Source organism: Chrysemys picta, chromosome 22 (assembly GCF_011386835.1).
Source record: "Chrysemys picta bellii isolate R12L10 chromosome 22, ASM1138683v2, whole genome shotgun sequence".
In the NCBI taxonomy this organism is placed as follows: Eukaryota; Metazoa; Chordata; order Testudines; family Emydidae; genus Chrysemys; species Chrysemys picta.
The window spans coordinates 14199568-14222201 of record NC_088812.1 but is presented as its reverse complement, the minus strand read 5'-3'; the positions used below and the strand labels follow the sequence as shown (position 1 = coordinate 14222201).

The window sequence follows — 22634 nt, the reverse complement described above, 5'->3', positions numbered from 1 at the left end:
ACAGAACTGGGATGGTGCATTTTCAGGCGACCCCCAGCCCAGTGGGGCCTTGCCCTGGGCAGAGGCTTGTGGGCTGGGTGCCCCCCCGCTCCCGGCTCTCGCCAGCCCTACCTCCAGCTGCTCTGTGTCCATCCCGGCCTTGCTGTAGTACTTCAGGAAGTCCTGGGATGCAAGAGAAAACAGGACTGAGAGATGGAAAAGGGGGTGCCACGACCCCCCCAAGGGGCTGGCAATGGCCCCAATTAACCTAGTGAGGAGGGCTTTAAACTAGGTTCGATGGGGACAGGTGAGCAAAGCCCACAGGTAAGTGGGGAACATGGAGACCGGGGAGATGGGTCGGAAACAAGAGGGAGTGTGGGCTATATTGGCAGAGAGAAAGGAGAGTCAGGACAAAACTGGGAGGAAAGATCAAACCAGTATCTTAGCTGCCTATATACAAATGCGAGAAGTATGGGGAATAAGCAGGAAGAACTGGAAGTGCTAATAAATAAATACAACTATGACATTGTTGGCATCACTGAAACTTGGTGGGATAATACACATGATTGGAATGTTGGTGTGGATGGGTACAGCTTGCTCAGGAAGGATAGACAGGGGAAAAAGGGAGGAGGTGTTGCCTTATATATTAAAAATGTACACACTTGGACTGAGGTAGAGATGGACATAGGAGACGGAAGCGTTGAGAGTCTCTGGGTTAGGCTTAAAGGGGCAAAAAACAAGGGAGATGTCATGCTAGGAGTCTACTACAGGCCACCTAACCAGGTGGAAGAGGTGGATGAGGCTTTTTTCAAGCAACTAACAAAATCATCCAAAGCCCAAGATTTGGTGGTGATGGGGGACTTCAACTATCCGGATATATGTTGGGAAAATAACACAGCGGGGCACAGACTATCCAACAAATTCTTGGACTGCATTGGAGACAACTTTTTATTTCAGAAGGTTGAAAAAGCTACTAGGGGGGAAGCTGTTCTAGACTTGATTTTAAACAATAGAGAGGAACTCGTTGAGAATGTGAAAGTAGAAGGCAGCCTGGGTGAAAGTGATCATGAAATCATAGAGTTTGCAATTCTAACGAAGGGTAGAAGGGAGAACAGCAAAATAGAGACAATGGATTTCAGGAAGGCAGATTTTGGGAAGCTCAGAGAGCTGATAGGTAAGGTCCCATGGGAATCAAGACTGAGGGGAAAAACAACTGAGGAGAGTTGGCAGTTTTTCAAAGGGACACTATTAAGGGCCCAAAAGCAAGCTATTCCGCTGGTTAGGAAAGATAGAAAATGTGGCAAAAGACCACCTTGGCTTAACCACGAGATCTTGCACGATCTAAAAAATAAAAAGGAGTCATATAAAAAATGGAAACTAGGACAGATTACAAAGGATGAATATAGGCAAACAACACAGGAATGCAGGGGCAAGATTAGAAAGGCAAAGGCACAAAATGAGCTCAAACTAGCTACGGGAATAAAAGGAAACAAGAAGACTTTTTATCAATACATTAGAAGCAAGAGGAAGACCAAAGACAGGGTAGGCCCACTGCTTAGTGAAGAGGGAGAAACAGTAACAGGAAACTTGGAAATGGCAGAGATGCTTAATGACTTCTTTGTTTCGGTCTTCACCGAGAAGTCTGAAGGCATGCCCAACATAGTGAATGCTAATGGGAAGGGGGTAGGTTTAGCGGATAAAATAAAAAAAGAACAAGTTAAAAATCACTTAGAAAAGTTAGATGCCTGCAAGTCACCCGGGCCTGATGAAATGCATCCTAGAATACTCAAGGAGCTAATAGAGGAGGTATCTGAGCCTCTAGCTATTATCTTTGGAAAGTCATGGGAGACGGGAGAGATTCCAGAAGACTGGAAAAGGGCAAATATAGTGCCCATCTATAAAAAGGGAAATAAAAACAACCCAGGTAACTACAGACCAGTTAGTTTAACTTCTGTGCCAGGGAAGATAATGGAGCAAGTAATTAAGGAAATCATCTGCAAACACTTGGAAGGTGGTAAGGTGATAGGGAACAGCCAGCATGGATTTGTGAAGAACAAATCATGTCAAACCAATCTGATAGCTTTCTTTGATAGGATAACGAGCCTTGTGGATAAGGGTGAGGCTGTGGATGTGGTATACCTAGACTTTAGTAAGGCATTTGATACGGTCTTGCATGATATTCTTATCGATAAACTAGGCAAATACAAATTAGATGGGGCTACTATAAGGTGGGTGCATAACTGGCTGGATAACCGTACTCAGAGAGTTGTTATTAATGGTTCCCAATCCTGCTGGAAAGGCGTAACGAGTGGGGTTCCGCAGGGGTCTGTTTTGGGACCGGCTCTGTTCAATATCTTCATCAACGACTTAGATATTGGCATAGAAAGTACGCTTATTAAGTTTGCGGATGATACCAAACTGGGAGGGATTGCAACTACTTTGGAGGACAGGGTCATAATTCAAAATGATCTGGACAAATTGGAGAAATGGTCTGAGTTAAACAGGATGAAGTTTAACAAAGACAAATGCAAAGTGCTCCACTTAGGAAGGAAAAATCAATTTCACACATACAGAATGGGAAAAGACTGTCTAGGAAGGAGTACGGCAGAAAGGGATCTAGGGGTTATAGTGGACCACAAGCTAAATATGAGTCAACAGTGTGATGCTGTTGCAAAAAAAGCAAACATGATTCTGGGATGCATTAACAGGTGTGTTATGAGCAAGACACGAGAAGTCATTCTTCCGCTCTACTCTGCTCTGGTTAGGCCTCAGCTGGAGTATTGTGTCCAGTTCTGGGCGCCGCATTTTAAAAAAGATGTGGAGAAATTGGAAAGGGTCCAAAGAAGAGCAACAAGAATGATTAAAGGTCTTGAGAACATGACCTATGAAGGAAGGCTGAAAGAACTGGGTTTGTTTAGTTTGGAGAAGAGAAGACTGAGAGGGGACATGATAGCAGTTTTCAGGTATCTAAAAGGGTGTCATAAGGAGGAGGGAGAGAACTTGTTCACCTTAGCCTCTAAGGATAGAACCAGAAACAATGGGTTTAAACTGCAGCAAGGGAGGTCTAGGTTGGACATTAGGAAAAAGTTCCTAACTGTCAGGGTGGTTAAACACTGGAACAAATTGCCTAGGGAGGTTGTGGAATCTCCGTCTCTGGAGATATTTAAGAGTAGGTTAGATAAATGTCTATCAGGGATGGTCTAGACAGTATTTGGTCCTGCCATGCGGGCAGGGGACTGGACTCGATGACCTCTCGAGGTCCCTTCCAGTCCTAGAATCTATGAAAAAAAACCCCAAACAGATGGCATCCCTCCGAACATGGACAGGGCAGGAGGAAGAGGCAGATGGCTCGTGCCCCCTGGAAGTGGGCAGCCTGGCATGGGCGGCTGGCTCTGGGGCGGAGCGTCCCTGTGACGAAGTGGGGGGTTTTCTTGTTTTCTGTGAAGTTTCAATGGTTTGCATGCGGAGGGGGTGGGACTCAGTTTCCCTGGGTGTTACTGGTTTAACGAGGTGAGGGGAGAGGGAGTTTGTTTTGCAGAGGACCGGAGAGAGGACGTGGGGACCCAGCCGATGGCCGGGAGGATGGATACCCCAGTGACCGGTGACCTGGTGACCCAGAGGCCCAGCTGAGGAGACGCAGCCGGTTCTGGCCAGTGGGCGGACAATGGGCTGCAGAGTGAGGACCCAGTGACCTAACCAGCCGGTTCCAGCCAGAGGACAGAAGCCAGGAGAGGAGGCCCCAGTTTACGACCCTGTTTACCTGGAGAGAAGCCAATGGACAGAGGCGGGGCCTGGGGCCGGTGATCTCAGATGCCCAGCTGGGAAGCAGGGGGGCTCTGGGCTGGAGAGGGGGAGCAGGCAGAGCCCACCTTGATGCAGAGAGACTGGGGTGTGCTGGGCTGAGGGAGGCCAGGCCTGAGGCCCTGAGAGTTTCCTGTGCTGTGTTCAACTCTCAATAAACCCTCCTGTTTTACACTGGCTGAGAGTCACTCCGGTCTAGAGAACGGGGTGGCATCAACCCCTTTGGTCCAGAGTGAGTGGACTCCCTGAGGGGGCCCACGGCGAGAAACAGGTGTGCTAGGGCTCCGAGAGGTGCGGATCCAGGAGGTGGAGGGGCCTGACCCCGAGAGAGAGTGGACCCCCGAGAAGGGCTGTCTCACTAAAAGGGGCACCCCCCACGGACCGCACGGGGCCAAGAGTGGGCACGATCTGTGAGTCCGTGACAGTCCCCAGCCCTGGGCAGCCCGGCATAGGCGGCTGGCTCTGGGGTGGAGCATCCCTAGCCCTGGGCAGCCCGGCGTGGGCAGCTGGCTCTGGGGCAGCGCATCCCCAGCCCTGGGCAGCAGGGTGTGGGCGGCTGCTTCTGGGGTGGAGCGTCCCCAGCCCTGAGCAGCCTGGTGTGGGCGGCTGGCTCTGGGGCGGAGCGCGTCTGGTCCTGGCAGACCTTTCTCACCTTGAGCAGCAGCTGGTATTTCATGATCCTCTGCACCGGCTTGATCAGCAGGTCATTGAGTTGCAGCCTGTGGCCCAGCTCCTGCTTCAGCTCCTGGGGAAACAGAGGCAGCACATCAGCCCCCTCGTGCTCCCCACGGGCCCGGGCCCACCCACCTCCAGGAGGGTCCAGCCAGGGTGGGGGGCAGATGGGGCAAACTAGGGTTCTGGCTGGGGCAGTAAGTGTGTGTGGGGGTCAGACGAGCCAGGGAGCGTTGGGGGTTGGATGGGTTGAGCTGGGGTCCCAGCTGGGGGAGCGAGGAGGGGTTGGATGGCGTGAGGTGGGATCCTGGCTGGGGGAGTGAGGGTGGGGGGCTTGGAAGGGGTGAGGCAGGACAGCAAGAGGGGAGTCAGACGGGGGAACTGGGGAGAGAGGCGGGGGTCGGATGGGGCAGGTTGCAGAGGGCGAGTTGGGGACTGGGGGGGGTCGGATGGGGGTAACCAGAGTCCCAGCTCGGGGGGGGGGTCATAGAGGGGCCGGATGGGGAAGCTGGGGTCCCCTCACCTCAAAATAGGAGTCGATGTACTCAGAGACAATGTGCTCCGATTTGGGTTTGTTCTGGCAGTAAACGACGTACATGTGCAAACGGCGCTCCTGGAAGGGAACAGGGGGCAGGTGACAATGCTCCCAGGCACACGCCCGCACACGCCACAACATGCCCCACACATGCACACAGCCCCCAACACGTGCCAGCCCATGCGACCACATGCTAATACACGCTGGAACATGCTCCCGCGTCTATCCTCACAGAGGGGTGGCTGATGCCCGCTGGGACCTGCAGCAGCCCCCAGCGGAGGCGGTATGCCCAGCAGTTACGTGACCACAGGAGAGGTGGCAGGGCCCGTGCAGCACCATATGGCAGCCAGCCCCACGGTGCGGGGCCCTCGAGATGTGGGGGAGAAGGCAGGGGGGCAGCATAGATCAGGGGCGGGGCCCTCACTGTATGAGGGGTGGGGCATGGTGGGGCGGGGTCCTTGTGGCGTGATGGGGCAAAACCTGTGGGAGGGGCAGAGGCCATGTGGCGTGGGTGGGGTTCCCTTGGTGTGACAGGGCAGGACCTGGGCCCCACGGCACAGCCAGGCGGAGGGGTGGGGTGGAGTAAGCAAGTCATGAGAGGGCAGGGCCTGCGTGGGGCAGAGTCCTGGGGTGTGATGAGGTGGGGTCCTTGTGGCATGGTGGGACCTGGGGGCAGGGGGGGATGGGGCCTGGGGGCAGGGCGGGGCCAGGGGCAGGCTGGTGAGGCAGTGCTGGTGGTGGGATGGGGCCTGGGGGCAGGGGGCAGGCTTGGGGTGGGGCCTGGGGTGGGGGCGGGGCCAGGGGCAGGCTGGCAAGGCAGGGCTGGGGGTGGGGTGGGCCTGGGGGCAGGGTGGGGGCGGGGCCAGGGGCAGGCTGGCGAGGCAGGGGTGGGGGGTGAGGCAGGGCCTGGGGCAGGGTGGGGGCGGTGCCAGGGGCAGGCTGGCGAGGCAGGGCAGGGTGGGGGCAGGGGCAGGCTGGCGAGGCAGGGGTGGGGGCAGGGTGGGGGCAGGGGCAGGCTGGCGAGGCAGGGCTGGGGTTGGGGTGGGGCCTGGGGGCAGGGTGGGGGCAGTGCCAGAGGCTGGCTGGGGAGGCAGGGCAGGGGTGGGGGCAGGGGCAGGCTGGCAAGGCAGGGCTGGGGTTGGGGTGGGGCCTGGGGGCAGGGCGGGGGCGGTGCCAGGGGCTGGCTGGGGAGGCAGGGCAGGGGGTGGGGTGGGGCCTGGGGGCAGGGTGGGGGCGGTGCCAGGGGCAGGCTGGCGAGGCAGGGGTGGGGGGTGAGGCAGGGCCTGGGGTTGGGGTGGGGCCTGGGGGCAGGGCGGGGGCGGTGCCAGGGGCAGGCTGGAGAGGCAGGGCAGGGTGGGGCCAGGGGCAGGCTGGCGAGGCAGGGCAGAGCAGTGCCAGGGGCTGGCTGGCGAGGCAGGAGTGGGGGCAGGGCGGGGGCGGTGCCAGGGGCTGGCTGGCGAGGCAGGGCAGGGTGGGGGTGGGGGCAGGGGCAGGCTGGCGAGGCAGGGCAGGGTGGGGCCAGGGGCAGGCTGGCGAGGCAGGGTGGGGGCAGGGCGGGGGCGGTGCCAGGGGCTGGCTGGCGAGGCAGGGCAGGGTGGGGGTGGGGGTGGGGGCAGGGGCAGGCTGGCGAGGCAGGGCAGGGTGGGGCCAGGGGCAGGCTGGCGAGGCAGGGTGGGGGCGGTGCCAGGGGCAGGCTGGCGAGGCAGGGCAGGGTGGGGGCAGGGGCAGGCTGGCTGGCGAGGCAGGGCAGGGTGGGGGCAGGGGCAGGCTGGCGAGGCAGGGCAGGGGTGGGGCCAGGGGCAGGCTGGCGATGCAGGGCAGGTCGGGGCCAGGGGCAGGCTGGCGAGGCAGGGTGGGGGCGGTGCCAGGGGCTGGCTGGGGAGGCAGGGGTGGGGGCAGGGCGGGGGCGGTGCCAGGGGCAGGCTGGCGAGGCAGGGCAGGGTGGGGCCAGGGGCAGGCTGGCGAGGCAGGGTGGGGGCGGTGCCAGGGGCTGGCTGGGGAGGCAGGGGTGGGGGCAGGGCGGGGGCGGTGCCAGGGGCAGGCTGGCGAGGCAGGGCAGGGCAGGGTGGGGCCAGGGGCAGGCTGGCGAGGCAGGGCAGGGTGGGGGCAGGGGCAGGCTGGCTGGCGAGGCAGGGCAGGGTGGGGCCAGGGGCAGGCTGGCGAGGCAGGGCAGGGTGGGGGCAGGGGCAGGCTGGCGAGGCAGGGCAGGGTGGGGCCAGGGGCAGGCTGGCGAGGCAGGGCAGGGCGGTGCCAGGGGCAGGCTGGGGAGGCAGGGCAGGGGTGGGGCCAGGGGCAGGCTGGCGAGGCAGGGCAGGGTGGGGCCAGGGGCAGGCTGGCGAGGCAGGGCTGGGGTTGGGGTGGGGCCTGGGGGCAGGGTGGGGGCGGTGCCAGGGGCTGGCTGGCGAGGCAGGGCAGGGTGGGGCCAGGGGCAGGCTGGCGAGGCAGGGCAGGGTGGGGCCAGGGGCAGGCTGGCGAGGCAGGGCAGGGTGGGGCCAGGGGCAGGCTGGCGAGGCAGGGCTGGGGTTGGGGTGGGGCCTGGGGGCAGGGTGGGGGCGGTGCCAGGGGCTGGCTGGCGAGGCAGGGCAGGGTGGGGGCAGGCTGGCGAGGCAGGGCAGGGTGGGGCCAGGGGCAGGCTGGCGAGGCAGGGCAGGGTGGGGCCAGGGGCAGGCTGGCGAGGCAGGGCTGGGGTTGGGGTGGGGCCTGGGGGCAGGGTGGGGGCGGTGCCAGGGGCTGGCTGGCGAGGCAGGGCAGGGTGGGGGCAGGCTGGCGAGGCAGGGCAGGGTGGGGCCAGGGGCAGGCTGGCGAGGCAGGGCAGGGTGGGGCCAGGGGCAGGCTGGCGAGGCAGGGCACATGCAGCGACGCCCAGGACTCACGTGTTTTATAAAGAGCTGCGCCAGCAGGTCCGGGTTGTGCAGACATTTCTCCAGCTCTTTAAGGAAGTAACTGGGGGGGAGGGGGGGCAGAGAGGGCTGAGAACCATGGGGCAGACCCCCACCGACCCACACCCCCCCCAACCCCCCAGGCAGCTGGGTGTGCCAGGGGCCCAGCGCGCGGCCTGGCATGGGCGCACCGCAAGGGTCCACATCTGGGAGAGGGCAGAGCAGGGCACCAGACGGCTCTGATCCTGGTCTCCCTGATCCTGCCAGAGCCCGGGCACCCCCCTGCAGCGGGTAGAAGGGGGGGGCGCTGCAGAGATCTCTTAGGGGTATATCTGTGTGCCCCCCTGACCTATACGTGGGGGGGGGGAGGCAGCCGGCCTGGCCCTGGCAGCACAGGGAGACCCAGCCCCAGGGACAAAGCGTTGGGGGGGGTGTCCCTGGGACCCTCGCAGGGGGAGGCGGACTGGGGGGGGCGTCCCATCCCCCAACTCACTCGTTGTGCCAGTCGTAGATCTGGTGGATGTTCCCGAAGATGATCTTGTCCTTGCCCTCCATGTCCTCGGGCACGCCCCGGGCACGCATGGTTGCCATGTAGCCCTGGGGGCAGGAGGGGTGGGTTAGCAGGGAGCTGCCGCCGGGGGGCACACGGGGTGGGGCTCTGCTGCTGCCCAGACTGGGGCAGGGGGAGCGGGGTTCCGGTGTGGGGGGGCAGGCCCCCGGTGGGAGGTACTGGGCCAAGAGAGAAGCATCCACTCACCCCAGGGAGGGGCCGTGTTCCCGGGGCAGAGCTCAGGGCTGAGGGAGGGGTCTGGGGGGGCTACCTGGGGGGCTCTAGGAATGGGCCTGCTGCTTGCTGTGGGGGGCTGCCCAGGGAGGGGGGCCCTATGGCTTTCGGCTGTTTGGGGAGGGGGCCCTGGGGTGGGGGTGCTGCCCGGGAAGGGGGCCCTAGGCTGGTGGCTGTCTGGGGAGGGGAGCCAGGGGAGCAGGGGGCTGTTGGGGGAGGGGAGCCTGGGGGCTGTCCGGGGAGGGGGGCTCTGGGGGGGTTCACACCTCCACTATCTGGCCCAGGTCCTCCACGTACATCTTCTCCGTCTCCACGAGCTCCGTGAGGACGAACCTGCCCAGGGGGGGAATGGCCACATCTGAAAGCGGGGAGGGGACGCAGCCCCTTGTGAGACCCCCCCATCCATCCTCCCCGTCCTGCCCTCGGCCCCCTCCCAGCTCAAGCCCAGAGCGATGCCGGGGAGGGACCTAGGGTCCAGGTCGCCCCCAGCCCCAGGATCCGTCCTTAGCAAAGCCCTGCAGTGCTGGGGACACAGCCTCTGCTCCAAGCACCCCAGGACTCCCCAGCCCTGCCCCTGGCACCCACAGCCCTGCCCCTGCCCGCTGGCACCCCCCACCCAGGAACCCTGCCCCTGCCCGCTGCCACCCCCCCACCCAGGAACCCTGCCCCTGCCCGCTGGCACCCCCCACCCAGGAACCCCCGTCCCTACCCCTGGCACCTCCCTCCAGGAACCCCCGTTCCTGACCCCTGGCACCTCCCCCCAAGAACCCCCATCCCTACCCCTTGGTACCTCCCCCCAGGAACCCCCATCCCTGACCCCTGGCACCTCCCCCCAGGAACCCCCATCCCTGACCCCTGGCACCTCCCAGTCAGGAACCCGATCCATGCTCCCTGGCACCTCCCCCCAGGAACCCCCATCCCTGGCACCCCCAGCCCTGTCCCGCGGGCGCAGCGGCTCCACTTACATACTCTTTTCTAAGGCACTCTTTCTCTCCTCCTCACTCGTTATCTCTTCCGGGGGTTGCCCGGGGAGCTCTTCAGGGGGGGCCAGGCCTTGGGGGTCACTGGGGATATGAAGGGGGCTGGGGCCCTGCCAGGGGGAGGGGAGACACAGTTAGGGGGCATGGAGCAGCCCTGCCCACTCCCACCCGGGCAGTGGCAACGGGCCTCGAAGCTGCTGGGCAAAGAGCCCTGGGAGACCCTGCCAGGCGGGGTGCGTGGGGGCCCGTGGGGCGCAGGGGCAGGGGCCCAGCACCTCAGGTCCGTGTGTCAGGGGCAGAGCTCCCCCATCAACAGACGAGTTGGCGCCTGCCCTGGAAGGGGCCCTCGGGGGAGGGGCATGGAAAATTCCAACCACCTCCCCCCAGCACCCCAGTTGCTGAACCCCCCAGTCACTTCCCCCGAGAGCCAGGACGGGGCGGGGGGCACCTCCCATGTGAAAGCGAGTGCACAGGAGTGTGTCTGCTTGGAGCACCCGTGTGCACGTGGGGGCACATCTGTGTGTGCAATGGCGTGTGTGCGGGGCCTGTGTGTGCATGATGTGACGAAGTGGGACTGTTCTTAATGTTTTCCTCAGTTTCCCCTATGCAGTTCTTAAGTATCTAGGTGGTGGGATAAGGGTGTCTGGTTGCTGCAGAGCAAAGGGCCAGGGTACATAAATGCCCGACACTCTGTCTCCTGGCAACTGATGGCCTGGGCCCCTCCTCTGCAAAGGTGCCAACTGAAGGTGTTGGAGACAAAGATCAGGTGGCCTCCTGGCCCCGGGAAAGAGACAAAGCCCAGAGAGGGAGGGGCTGGGCGGGGGTGGGAGTTTGGAGCTAGCTGGGGACTGGAAGGGAGGGCAGACGGGGGTCTGCCTCGCTGGGCCCCAGAATGGACCCGGCAGAGGGGTCCTGTTCGCTGTACCTACAAGCTCTGTTTTAGACCGTGTTCCTGTCATCTAATAAACCTCTGTTTTACTGGCTGGCTGAGAGTCACGTCTGACTGTGAAGTGGGGGGTGCAGGACCCTTTGGCTTCCCCAGGACCCCGCCTGGGCGGACTCGCTGTGGGAAGCGCACGGAGAGGCATATGCTGAATGCTCCCAGGAGAGACCCAGGAGGTGAAGCCGTGTGAGCTTCTTGCCCTGAAGACAGTCTGCTCCGAGGGAGAGGAGGCTCCCCAAAGTCCTGACTGGCTTTGTGGGGAGCAGTTCCAGAGCATCGCCCGGGGACTCCATGACACATGCGTTTGTGCAAAGGGGTGTGCATGGGGTGTGTCTGCGTGTGCACAGGGTTTGGGGGGGGAGTATCTGAGTGTGCACAGGGTGTGCATGGGGCGTGTCTGCATGTGCACGGGGGTGTGTGTGTCTGCGTGTGCACAGGGTGTGCATGAGGCGTGTCTGCGTGTGCATGGGTGTGGGGGGGCGTGTCTGTGTGCATAGAGTGTGCGTGAGGCGTGTCTGGGTGTGCACAAGGTGTGAGGGGAGTGTCTGGGTGTGCATGGGGTGTGTCTGCATCTGCAGGGGTGTGTGTGCATGGGTGTGGGGAGGCGTGTCTGTGTGTGCACAGAGTGTCCATGAGGCGTGACTGTGTGTGCACACGATGTGCATGGGGTGTGTCTGGGTGTGCACAGGGTGTGCGGGGAGTGTCTGGGTGTGCATGGGGCGTGTCAGCGTGTGCATAGGGTGTGCATGGGGAGTGTCTGGGTGTGCACAGGGTGTGGGGGAGTGTCTGGGTGTGCACAGGGTGTGAGGGGAGTGTCTGGGTGTGCACAGGGTGTGAGGGGAGTGTCTGGGTGTGAGGGGAGTGTCTGGGTGTGCATGGGGCGTGTCTGCGTGTGCACAGGGTGTGCACAGGGTGTGGGGGGAGTGTCTGGGTGTGCATGGGGCATGTCTGCGTGTGCACAGGGTGTGGGGGAGAGTGTCTGGGTGTGCATGGGGCGTGTCTGGGTTTGCATGGGGGGGGTTGCCGAGGGGACTCCTCTGCTTTGGGGAGACGTGGGTTGGGATCTCAGGACCCCAAATGGCCAGAGATGCAGTTTCCATGGTAACTCCAGGCCGTGCATGGCATGCCCCGGGAACCGAGATCCCATAGCTTGGGGGCCGGGAGCACAGTCACCGGGGGGGGGGGGGCAGCAGCAGACCTGCCTCGGGCATCGCACCCCCAGGAGCATCCCAGAGCTCCCGGTCCCTACTCCTGCCCCCCCAGCCCCGGGCAGACCCCGCTAGCTGGAGTGGGTCCCTCCAGCGTGTGCAGTAGTGGGGAAGTCCTGCCGGGTCCCAGCCAGTGGCGGGGTCAGGCCCTGCAAGGGTTAAACGCCCCAGGGACCGGGACTCCTGGGAGTCAAATTCCCCAAGGACCCCCCCACCAGAGTCAATCCCCACAGCGAACCCCCCCAGGGGCTGGCCAGGGCGCTGCTTCTCTGTGCCCCAACTCCCAGCTACCCTTGGTACCGGTGGGGCAGGATCTGGGGCTGGGAGGGGGCATCTAGCCCCAACACAGCACCCGGGCAGAGCCAGGGGCAGTGAGGATGACCTGGGCCCAGGGGGAAAGGGGGGGTGTCTCCCGCGGCGCCCGCCCCAATGCCCCCTCCTCACCTGTGTGTTTGCCTCTGAGGCGCCCCCCTCCAGCAGACTGCACAGCAGAGCCAGGCCCGGCAGCCGCTCGCCCCCCGAGGGGCCCGATTCCTGCAACACGCCGTGGGGGGGGGGTCAGACGGGGGCTAGGGCTGCAGCTCTGCGGGGGGGGGGGGGGGCGCTCCAGAGGCTCACTTTGCTCTGGAGCAGGATGGGGTGTCTATACCCCTGCCCCGATCTCCAACCCCCGCAGCCCTCACTCTCCCTCAGGGCGTCAGGTGCCCCCCATGGCGGGGTCCCCTGTTTTCCAGGGGAAACTGAATTCATGAGGCTGTTTTCCCAGCCAGAGCCTCAAGGCCCGACAGGGCAGGGGCAGCCCAAATCAGGGGGCCGATTGCGGGCGCTGGGTGTGTCCTGACACATCACCAGCTCCCTATGCCACCCCTGGAACTGCTAACCCAGAGCACGCCCATGGCAGTGCCCAGCCCCCAGGAACCCAGCCCACCATGGCAGTGCCCAGCCCCCAGGAACCCAGCCCCCCATGGCAGTGCCTAGCCCGCGGGAACCCAGCCCCCCATGGCAGTGCCCAGCCCCCAGGAACCCAGCCCCCCATGGCAGTGCCCAGCCCGCGGGAACCCAGCCCTCCATGGCAGTGCCCAGCCCCCAGGAACCCAGCCCCCCATGGCAGTGCCCAGCCCGTGGGAACCCAGCCCCCCATGGCAGTGCCCGGCCCCCGGGAACCCAGCCCCCCATGGCAGTGCCCAGCCCCCAGGAACCCAGCCCTCAATGGCAGTGCCGGGCCCCAGGAACCTAGCCCACCATGGCAGTGACCAGCCTCCGGGAACCCAGCCCCCCCATGGCAGTGACCAGCCCCCGGGAACCCAGCCCCCCCATGGCAGTGCCCAGCCCCCAGGGAACCCAGCCCCCCATGGCAGTGCCCAGCCCCCGGGAACCTAGCCCACCATGGCAGTGCCCAGCCCCCAGGAACCCAGCCCCCTATGGCAGTGCCTAGCCCGCGGGAACCCAGCCCCCCATGGCAGTGCCCAGCCCCCGGGAACCCAGCCCCCTATGGCAGTGCCCAGCCCCCAGTGTGACGAACTGGGACTGTTCTTACTGGGGGTGTGTGAATGCTGACAGGGGAGTGTGACTAGGATGGTCTGCATCGGGGGATGGGAGCCGGCCCAAGGGAACATACCTGAGCTTGTAACATGAGAACCCAGGAGGGGGTTGGAGGTCAGATGACTCCGGGGCCCGGGAAACTGAACAAAGGCTGTGGGAGGGGTCGCTGAAGCCAGAGTGCTGGAAGCAGGCTGGAAGGAGGCTGGAGAGATGGCTGGGAGGCAGAGATGGCTCTGACCCCCCAAGGGGGGTGGGCTGGCATGCCCTGGGACCCCAAGCTGGACCTAACTGAGGGGGGGGCCCTGTTGTCTGTGCCTGCAAGACCTGTCTTGGACTGTATTCCTGTCATCCAAATAAACCTTCTACTTTACTGGCTGGCTGAGAGTCATGGTGAATCGCAGGAAGCCGGGGGTGCAGGGCCCTGAGTTCCCCAATACTCCGTGACAACTGGTGGCAGCGGTGGGATCTACTGCACCCCGTGGACGGCGCTTCCTGCAGTAAGTGACTGGGGAGCAGTAAAACGAAGGGGGATTGACGGGGACCAGGCCTGCTGAAGAGTGGGAGAGAGACGGTTATTACCCCTGGGAGTGTGTGACCAGCGAGAAGGACTTTTGCAGTAACAGGGTCCCCCGGGGGGATCGCAGCGAGTGGTCCCAGGGGCGGAGGAGTCTGCAGCTCGACCCTGGCAGAGAGGTGGTGACCTCGAGAAGGGCTGGCACACTAGGGGTCCCCCTGGGAACTGTGGGGAGCTGTGAGCACACAGGCCGGTGAGTGGCCAGCAGGAAGATGTATGCCAAGCGGCTTAAGAGCGACCTGGTGGAGCTGTGCAAGCAGAGGCGGCTGCGCATTGGGAGGCTCACCAAAGAACAGCTCATTGCCCAGCTAGAGGCGGAAGATCGCGCGAATGAACCGATCCCTGTGTCTCAGGGAAGCAGCCTGGCAAATGCAGCGCAGGCACCAGTGTCTGTCCCAGCTGGGAGTGGTCAGCCGGCTGCTGAGGGCTTCCCGAGACCCCTCCTTCCTATGCCTAGGGGAAGGGTGGGGAGGAGCCCAGCAAATACCGAAGGCGCCGTGGCCCCCCCGGCCAGCAGGGGACCCTCCCGGCGAAGCTCGCCGGCCAGCAGAGGATCCTCCCGGCGACGTTCGGCATCCGGGGAGCGGAATTGGCTGGAATGGGAGAAAGAGCTAAAACTGAGAGAGCTGGAGGATCGTGAACAACAGAGACAGCATGAAGAGAGACAGCATCAGCGTGAAGAGAGACAGCGTCAGCAGGAACGGGAGGAGAAAGAGAGACAGAGACAGGAGAATGAGAGACAGCGTCAGCATGACCTGGAACTGGCGAGATTGAAGGGCAGCGAACCCCCGGCTGCGGTGAGTGAGGGGGGACCCAGGACTGCACGGAGCTTTGATAAGTGCATCATGGCCCCATACAAGGGGGAGGACATGGATGACTTCCTGGAGGCCTTTGAGACGGCCTGCGAGCTGCACCGGGTTGATCCCGCGGACAGACTCCGGGTCCTTACCCCCTTACTGGACCCCAAATCCGTGGCATTGTACCGCCAACTGGGAGAGGCAGAGAAAGGGGACTACGAACTATTCAAAAAGGCCCTGCTACGTGAGTTTGGGCTGACTCCTGAGATGTACCGGGGAAGGTTCCGGAGTCAAGATAAAACCCCTGAGATCTCATATCTGCAACTAGCCGTCCGCATGGAAAGATACGCCAGCAAGTGGGCTGGTGGGGCCCAGACGAAGGAGGACCTGATTAAACTGCTGGTACTGGAGCAACTGTATGAGCGGTGCCCATCCGACCTGAGGCTGTGGTTGGTGGACAGAAAGCCAGAGAACCCGCGACACGCCGGGCAGCTGGCTGATGAGTTTGTAAAGAGCCGGTCAGGGGGTGGCAGGGAGGAGCCCCAAAGGAACAGGCCCGCCGTGATGCAGAGAGAGAGTCACCCTGGGACCTCCCAAAGAGGGAATATGGGGAATCCCCTCCCACGGGGAATGCCCAGCGTCAGGGACAACCGACCGGCTCGAGGGGACCCACAGGACATGAGCTGCTATTACTGCGGCCGAAGAGGCCACGTTCGGGCCCAGTGCCCCAAGCTCAAGGACAGACTGAGCAGACCGAACCCGCATAGGGTTAACTTGGTAGAGGCCCAGACGGACGAGGGGCAGGCTTCTCACGCAAGAGGGGCTGGCAGCTTATCAACTGCTCAAGAGAGAGAAGGGCCCCAGGCCAGCTCCTCTAGGGGGCTGGATGCCCCAGACTCAGGGTTTTTGGTTTATACGGTGGGCGCGGGGCTGTCCCTCCGGAGAGAGTACCTTGTTCCCCTGGAGGTGGATGGGAGGAAGGTCAATGGATACTGGGATACGGGCGCAGAGGTGACGCTGGCCCGGCCCGAGGTGGTGGCCCCAGATCAGGTGGTGCCCAACTCCTACCTGACCCTGACGGGGGTGGGCGGAACACCAGTCAAAGTGCCCGTGGCAAGGGTACACCTGAAGTGGGGGGCCAAGGAGGGCCCCAAGGATGTGGGGGTACACCCGTATCTGCCCACTGAGGTATTGATGGGGGGGGACCTGGAGAACTGGCCAAGCAACCCCCAAAAGGCACTGGTTGTGACCCGCAGTCAGAGCCGGCGAGGGGCCCTGCGCCCTGGCCTTGGGGGGGGTGCCTTGCCTGAGGCGCAGGACCCTAACCTGGTGGGGAGGGAACGCCCAGGGACGCGGCTCAGGGAGGCTGCAGCTTCGGACCCAGCGGGCGAGAAAGAGCAGGTGGCCATCCCTGTCCCAGCTGCTGAGTTCCAGGCCGAGTTACAGAGAGACCCCTCCTTGCGGAAGATAAGGGACCTGGCCGACCTCAATGCGGTACAGACCATGGAGCGAGGTGGCCGGAAAAGGTTCCTGTGGGAGAAGGGGTTCCTGTACCGAGAATGGGCTCCCCCAGGGAAAATGGAGTCAGGGGGGATCAGGAGGCAGCTGGTGGTACCCCAGAAGTATCGCCGCCAGCTGCTGTGCCGGGCCCATGACATTCCCCTCTCAGGGCACCAGGGAGCCTGGCGTACCCAGCAGAGGCTGCTACGGAGCTTTTACTGGCCTGGGGTCTTTGTTACTGTCCGACAGTACTGCGGATCCTGTGACCCCTGTCAGAGGGGGAGGAAGGCCTGGGACAAGGGGAAAACAGCTTTAGGACCCTTGCCCAGCATAAAGGATCCTTTCCAGAGGGTGGCCAAGGTTAAAAGGGCGGCTCTAAACCAAGAGAGCCCAAAGCACAGACCTCCAGACTGGAGCGCTGGGAGAAGACCACAGCCCAGTTGGAACCCCAGAGGTATGGGGGTGGGAAAAGGGCACAGGCCGCATAAACCTTCCCACATGCGAACTGCGAGTGCCATCAAGCACCCCGACCTAAGGGGGGGCGTGGAACGGAAGGGGCCTGGTGTAACTCCCACCAAGGAACTGGAGGGATGCGGGGGCATCCATGGGAACGGGGGTAGGTTCGAACTTCCGCGGGTCACTGGCTAAAGTGACCCTGCTCAGTTCGGTCTCGAAGGGGGGAGAGATGTGACGAACTGGGACTGTTCTTGCTGGGGTGTGTGAATGCTGACAGGGGAGTGTGACTAGGATGGTCTGCATCGGGGGATGGGAGCCGGCCCAAGGGAACATACCTGAGCTTGTAACATGAGAACCCAGGAGGGGGTTGGAGGTCAGATGACTCCGGGGCCCGGGAAACTGAACAAAGGCTGTGGGAGGGGTCGCTGAAGCCAGAGTGCTGGAAGCAGGCTGGAAGGAGGCTGGAGAGATGGCTGGGAGGCAGAGATGGCTCTGACCCCCAAGGGGGGTGGGCTGGCATGCCCTGGGACCCCAAGCTGACCTAACTGAGGGGGGGCCCTGTTGTCTGTGCCTGCAAGACCTGTCTTGGACTGTATTCCTGTCATCCAAATAAACCTTCTACTTTACTGGCTGGCTGAGAGTCATGGTGAATCGCAGGAAGCCGGGGGTGCAGGGCCCTGAGTTCCCCAATACTCCGTGACACCCAGAAACCCAGCCCCCCATGGCAGTGCCCAGCCCCAGGAACCCAGCCCCCCATGGCAGTGCCCAGCCCCGCGAATCCAAGCCCCCCATAGGAGTTCCCAGCTCCCAGGAACCCAGCCCCCCATGGCAGTGCCAAGCCCCAGGGAACCCAGCGCCCCATGGCAGTGCCCGGCCCTCAGGAACCCAGCCCCGCATGGCAGTGCCCGGCTCCCGGGAAACCAGCCCCCCCATGGCATTGCCCAGCCCCGGGAATCCAGCCCCCCATGGCATTGCCCAGCCCCGGGAATCCAGCGCCCCATGGCAGTGCCAAGCCGCAGGGAACCCAGCCCCCCATGGCAGTGCCAAGCCGCAGGGAACCCAGCCCACAATGGCAGTGCCCAGCTCCAGGGAACCCAGCCCCTCCATGGCAGTGCCCAGCCCCCCATGGCAGTGCCCAGCCCCACCCGCAATGCTCTCACCGTGCCCTTGGGCTCCCGGAGGGCAGCGAGGGGCTCGTCGGCCTTGCCCAGCTGCCCCAGGTCGATGCTTTTCCTCTCCTCCTGCCGGCCGTGCCGCCTGCCCTCGCCCCCGCGCCGGGGCCGACCCTCCGGCTTCCGCTCGCCCTTGGCCAGGCTGCCGGTGCTCAGCTTGCGCACCGGGGTGGTCAGCCACTTCTTGAGGGTGCTGACGGAGCGCCGGGAGCCGGGCGAGCTGGGCGCGGAGCCGGACGAGGGCTGGGGCTGGATGGAGGCCACCGAGGCCGAGATGCTGCCATCACTGCCTGCCACCGAGTAGGACTCTGCGGGAGAGAGGCTGAGGGGTCAGAGAGCAGGGCAGGCACAGGGTGGGCAGGGGGCTGGCACTGGGTGGGCACAGGGTGGGAAGGAGGCAGGCACAGGGTGGGCAGGGTCCTGGCATGGGGGAGAAGCTCTGGAGGAGCGAGGGCTGACTCTCCAGGTGGGCCGGGGGGATACTCTGTGACACCAAGTGGGACTGTTCTTAACGTTTTCTCTGAGTGCTGTGTGGGTGCCTCAGTTTCCCCTATGCACTTCTCAAGTGTCTGGAGAGGGGGGTGATTGTTGCAGAGCCCTAGAGGGCCAGTGTGATGGTGTCTGCACAGAGAATGGCCGACACCCTGTCTCCTGGCAACTGATGGCCTGGGCCCCCTCCTCTGCAAAGATGCCAACTGAAGGTGTTGGAGAACAAAGGGATCAGGTGGCCTCCTGGCCTGGGAAGAGACAAAGGGAGAGGAGGGGCTGGAGAGTCAGTTTGGAGCTGGCTGGGGAAATGAAGGGGAGCCCAGACAGACCTCCTGGCCTCCCCTGGCCCCCCAAGCTGGACCCGGCTGAGGGGTCCTGTTGTCTGTACCTGCAAGACGTGTCTTGGACTGTGTTCCTGTCGTCTAAATAAACCACCTGTTTTACTGGCTGGCTGAGAGTCGTGGTGAATCGCAGGAAGCCGGGGGTGCAGGGCCTTGTCTCCCCCAAACTTTGTGAGACTCCATGGGGTGTGGCATGGGGGGTGTGGAGAGCCAAGGGGCTCCCTGAGCGGGCATGGAGGAGAGCAGCACACAGACATGTGGGGGCTCTCACATGGGTCCAGAGGGGATCCTCGGGGACACACACACACACACACTGAGCGAAGATAGCGTTTGGGGGGGTCATGCCCCGGGTGGCTTGGGAGGGTGCCAGGCGGGCATAGAGGGGGGGCTGCTGTGGGTGGGCAGGGCTGGCAGCTTCTTTCCAGGCCCAGGAGAGAAGCCAAGTCTCTCGGGGGCCCAGTTGGCAGCATGGGATAAAATGCCTGGGAAGGGATGACCCAGGCCTTGAGCAGCCCGGCTTAAACCATTAGCCCCTGGGTTTGCGGCACAGTGGGGCGACACAGAGGCCCACATGTCCAGGCCCCCATCCCTGATCCCCACAGTGGGGAGCGCTGGCAGCAGGGGGGGGGGCGGCTGGGACTTAGCCCAGCTCAGAAATCTAATCCCTTCTATTCCAAACAATTCCAGCTGCGGAACGGAGCCGGCGCCGGCAGGCCCTGGCACGTCGGCTGCAGCCTCGTCCTCTCTGTCCTGCAGACCCCCTGCAAAGCCCCCTGCCCTCCCCGCCAGCCCAGTCCAGAGCCCTGCTAACTGGGGGGGGGGGGGGGCAGGGCTTCCAAAGAGCTCACCTCCCAGTGCTCAGGGCCCCAGGGTTCGGGGCCTAAAGGGCAGCAGAGTGAGCTCTTTGGATAATCGGGTCCAGGGAGTACATGCGAGATAAACATGAGAAGCAATTAAGCTCCTTTACAGCACGAGAGAGGCAAAACCACAAGAGCCACCACCCAAAGCACCAGCCAGTCAGGAATCTGAGCTATGGGGGCGAGGGGCCTCCAAGGGGGGCCTGAATGCAAACCCAGAGGGCTGGGGATCATTTGGATGGAGCTGTGGCTACCTGAAGAGAAGCAGCAGAAAAAGAACAGGAACATGGCCCTGAGACCAGCCTGGAGAGCGTGAGAGCTTTTGGGCACAGCACGGGCTGGGAGGGGCTTGGGATGGGAGCAAAGCACCAGCCTCCCGCTGTTTGATTCCTGCTGCCTCGGGGGGAAACAGGACTTTGTCCATACGCAGGATTGCATCAAAGATCCCGGCTCCAGCTGCGATTCCTCCCCCCACCGGAAACAACCCTCCCTCCCATATCCCCCCCCACACACACACACGCGCCCCGGGATCGGCACCCGCCTCCAGCCCATTTCGAACCCACACTTTACCCAGCTGGGGAGCCTCATCCCAGCCCCATCTCCTGGGAGGGACGGCAAGGGAGGCGCCTCCCCAAAACAACAGAGCTGGGGAGAGAACCCAGGAGTCCGAGTCCTGGGTTCCCAGCTGCGCCCCCTGCCATCTGCTTTGGGGAAACTGGGACATGCGTTCGAGAAGCAAGGAACGACCCCTCACGCTGGACTCCCCCATCCTCCCCCGAGGGAGACCCTTCCCCTGCCATCCCAGCCAGGTGCACTGACCCAGCTATCTGTAGCAGGCAGGACAGGGGGAGGGAAGGCCACCCCGGCAGGGCCCGGCAAGGCGGGGGGCGGCGGGGGCTGGGCCAGCGCCTGGCGGGAGGTGATAATCCCATGCAGCGAGACTGCACCTGCTCCCGAAATAACCTTGTCTGCGTCAGGAGCCCGGGACGTGTCAAGCCGCCGTCATGGGCACCCCGCCCCACCCACATGGCCGCGCCAGCAGGGGCAAAGCGGAGGGGCCTGGGCACAGTGATAGGGGAACGTGCCGCCCCCCCAGGAGAGGGGCTTCCTTGGACACCTGCCCGAGCTGGCACCTCCCCCCCTGAGCTGGAGGGCGGCCCTGGCATGGGGACGGAGGCCCAGGGACTGTGGGGGGCAGCAGGGCACAATGCCCCCATGATGTCCTCCCAGCAGCCCCTACTCGCCCCCTCGGGAGGTGCCCCCCCGAGTTTGTCCCCATGCATCAGCATCCTGCCCCCACGCCCCCCCGTATGCCAGGGGAGGGGCCATGCGCCCGCGGAGGGGATGTGCACGGAGAGGTTCTTGGCAGCGCCAGCGAGCAGCCGGCCTGTTCCACCCGCTGCCTCGGGCCGGGCCGGGGATTGTGTGACTTGAGTTGGGTTCTTTATCATTTTGTTTTCTTTTAAAGGCTCCTAACGACCCAGGGGCGGGGGGCGGAGTGGGGGGGCAGGGCCCAGAGATGGGATCTGGGGAGCCTGCAGCAAGATGGAGGGGGCTGGAACTGGTGCCCCCCAGTGGGGAAAGGCCCGTACCCCACTCCCTGCCCCCTTGAGCCAGGCAGTGCCCTTGGCCAGGGGCTGGATCAGAGCCAGCGCCCCCTAGAGGGGAAAGGCCCCATGTCCCATTCCCTGTGCCAGGCAGTGCCCTCGCCCGGGGGCCGGATCAGAGCCAGCGCCCCCTAGAGGGGAAAGGCCCCATGTCCCATTCCCTGTGCCAGGCAGTGCCCTCGCCCGGGGGCCGGATCAGAGCCAGCGCCCCCTAGAGGGGAAAGGCCCCATGTCCCATTCCCTGTGCCCTCCAGTGCCCTCGCCCGGGGGCCGGATCAGAGCCAGCGCCCCCTAGAGGGGAAAGGCCCCATGTCCCATTCCCTGTACCAGGCAGTGCCCTCGCCCGGGGGCCGGATCAGAGCCAGCGCCCCCTAGAGGGGAAAGGCCCCATGTCCCATTCCCTGTACCAGGCAGTGCCCTCGCCCGGGGGCCGGATCAGAGCCAGCGCCCCCTAGAGGGGAAAGGCCCCATGTCCCATTCCCTGTACCAGGCAGTGCCCTCGCCCGGGGGCCGGATCAGAGCCAGCGCCCCCTAGAGGGGAAAGGCCCCATGTCCCATTCCCTGTGCCAGCCAGTGCCCTCGCCCGGGGGCCGGATCAGAGCCAGTGCCCCCTAGAGGGGAAAGGCCCCATGTCCCATTCCCTGTGCCAGGCAGTGCCTTGCCCCGGATCAGAGCCACGTGACGCTGACAGTAACGTGGGGGATCCCTGCGCTGGCCAGTTTGCCCAAGGAAGTCCCCCAGGGCGTTGCTGGTGCCTGGCGGTGCCAGGGCTGAGGTGGGGGAGCTGGGCAGCTGTGGGGGAGACGGCAGCTGGGACTGAGGCTGGTGCGGAGCGTGGCTGGGACGGCGGCCAAGCCCCCGAGCCGAGCAAAGGCAGCTGTGTTCGCTGTCTCCCCAGCCCTCCCGCGCCCGGGCTGGCACTGGGGCTCCACATGCCCAGGCCTGGCACCAGGGGCCAGCCATGCCCCAGGGTGGGCAGCGCTCAGTGTGGCTGGATTTACTGAGCCCCGGGGACAGGCCTGTGGGCTGAGTAACCCCTGCTGGTGGAGCCCGGAGAACCCAGGAGTCCTGGCTCCCAGCCCTCCCCCCCGCTCTAACCACTAGACCCCACTCCCCTCCCAGAGCCAGGGATAGAACCCAGGAGTCCTAGCTCCTAGCCCCCCCCCCAACCAAAGAGGGATGAGCAGGGCACACGGCTGAGCTCAGAACAGAGGGTGCTGAAGGGCACCCCTCTGCAGCACCCCTGGGTGGTGAGGAGCCATGTGGGACCTTTGGGGGGCAATCTGGGAAGACACCCTCCAACAGGAAAATACTGGAGGGGGAGTCAGGTCCCCGCTGCCCTTCCGGGGGGGGGGAGCTGCTGTAGTGAAGGGGGGACTCCAGGCAGCAGGCGGGGTGGGGAGGGGTGCCGCTAAGACCTGCCCCACACTGGGGCCGGTCTCTGGGGGAGGAGCTCCCAGGCAGCAGCCAGGGGGTTAAGTACAGGACTCTCCCCCCCTTCCCCGCCCATCCCGGGAT

General features: G+C 63.7%; 1 protein-coding gene across 5 annotated transcripts in view; it reads right to left on the bottom strand.

Annotated features, from left to right (window-relative positions):
- Positions 1 to 22634, bottom strand: part of LOC101932345 (rho guanine nucleotide exchange factor 25) — a 43453-nt gene that overhangs the window by 5934 nt on the left and 14885 nt on the right. For all 5 annotated transcript variants that reach the window (XM_065576630.1, XM_065576631.1, XM_065576628.1 and 2 more), the window contains 9 exons: positions 17811 to 18130; positions 12226 to 12315; positions 9616 to 9740; positions 8917 to 8983; positions 8360 to 8463; positions 7861 to 7930; positions 4976 to 5065; positions 4433 to 4525; positions 112 to 162 (listed from right to left, as the gene is read on the bottom strand). In XM_065576630.1, coding sequence (XP_065432702.1) covers positions 112 to 162; positions 4433 to 4525; positions 4976 to 5065; positions 7861 to 7930; positions 8360 to 8463; positions 8917 to 8983; positions 9616 to 9740; positions 12226 to 12315; positions 17811 to 18130 — 1010 coding nt within the window. The remainder of the gene's footprint in view (positions 1 to 111; positions 163 to 4432; positions 4526 to 4975; positions 5066 to 7860; positions 7931 to 8359; positions 8464 to 8916; positions 8984 to 9615; positions 9741 to 12225; positions 12316 to 17810; positions 18131 to 22634) is intronic.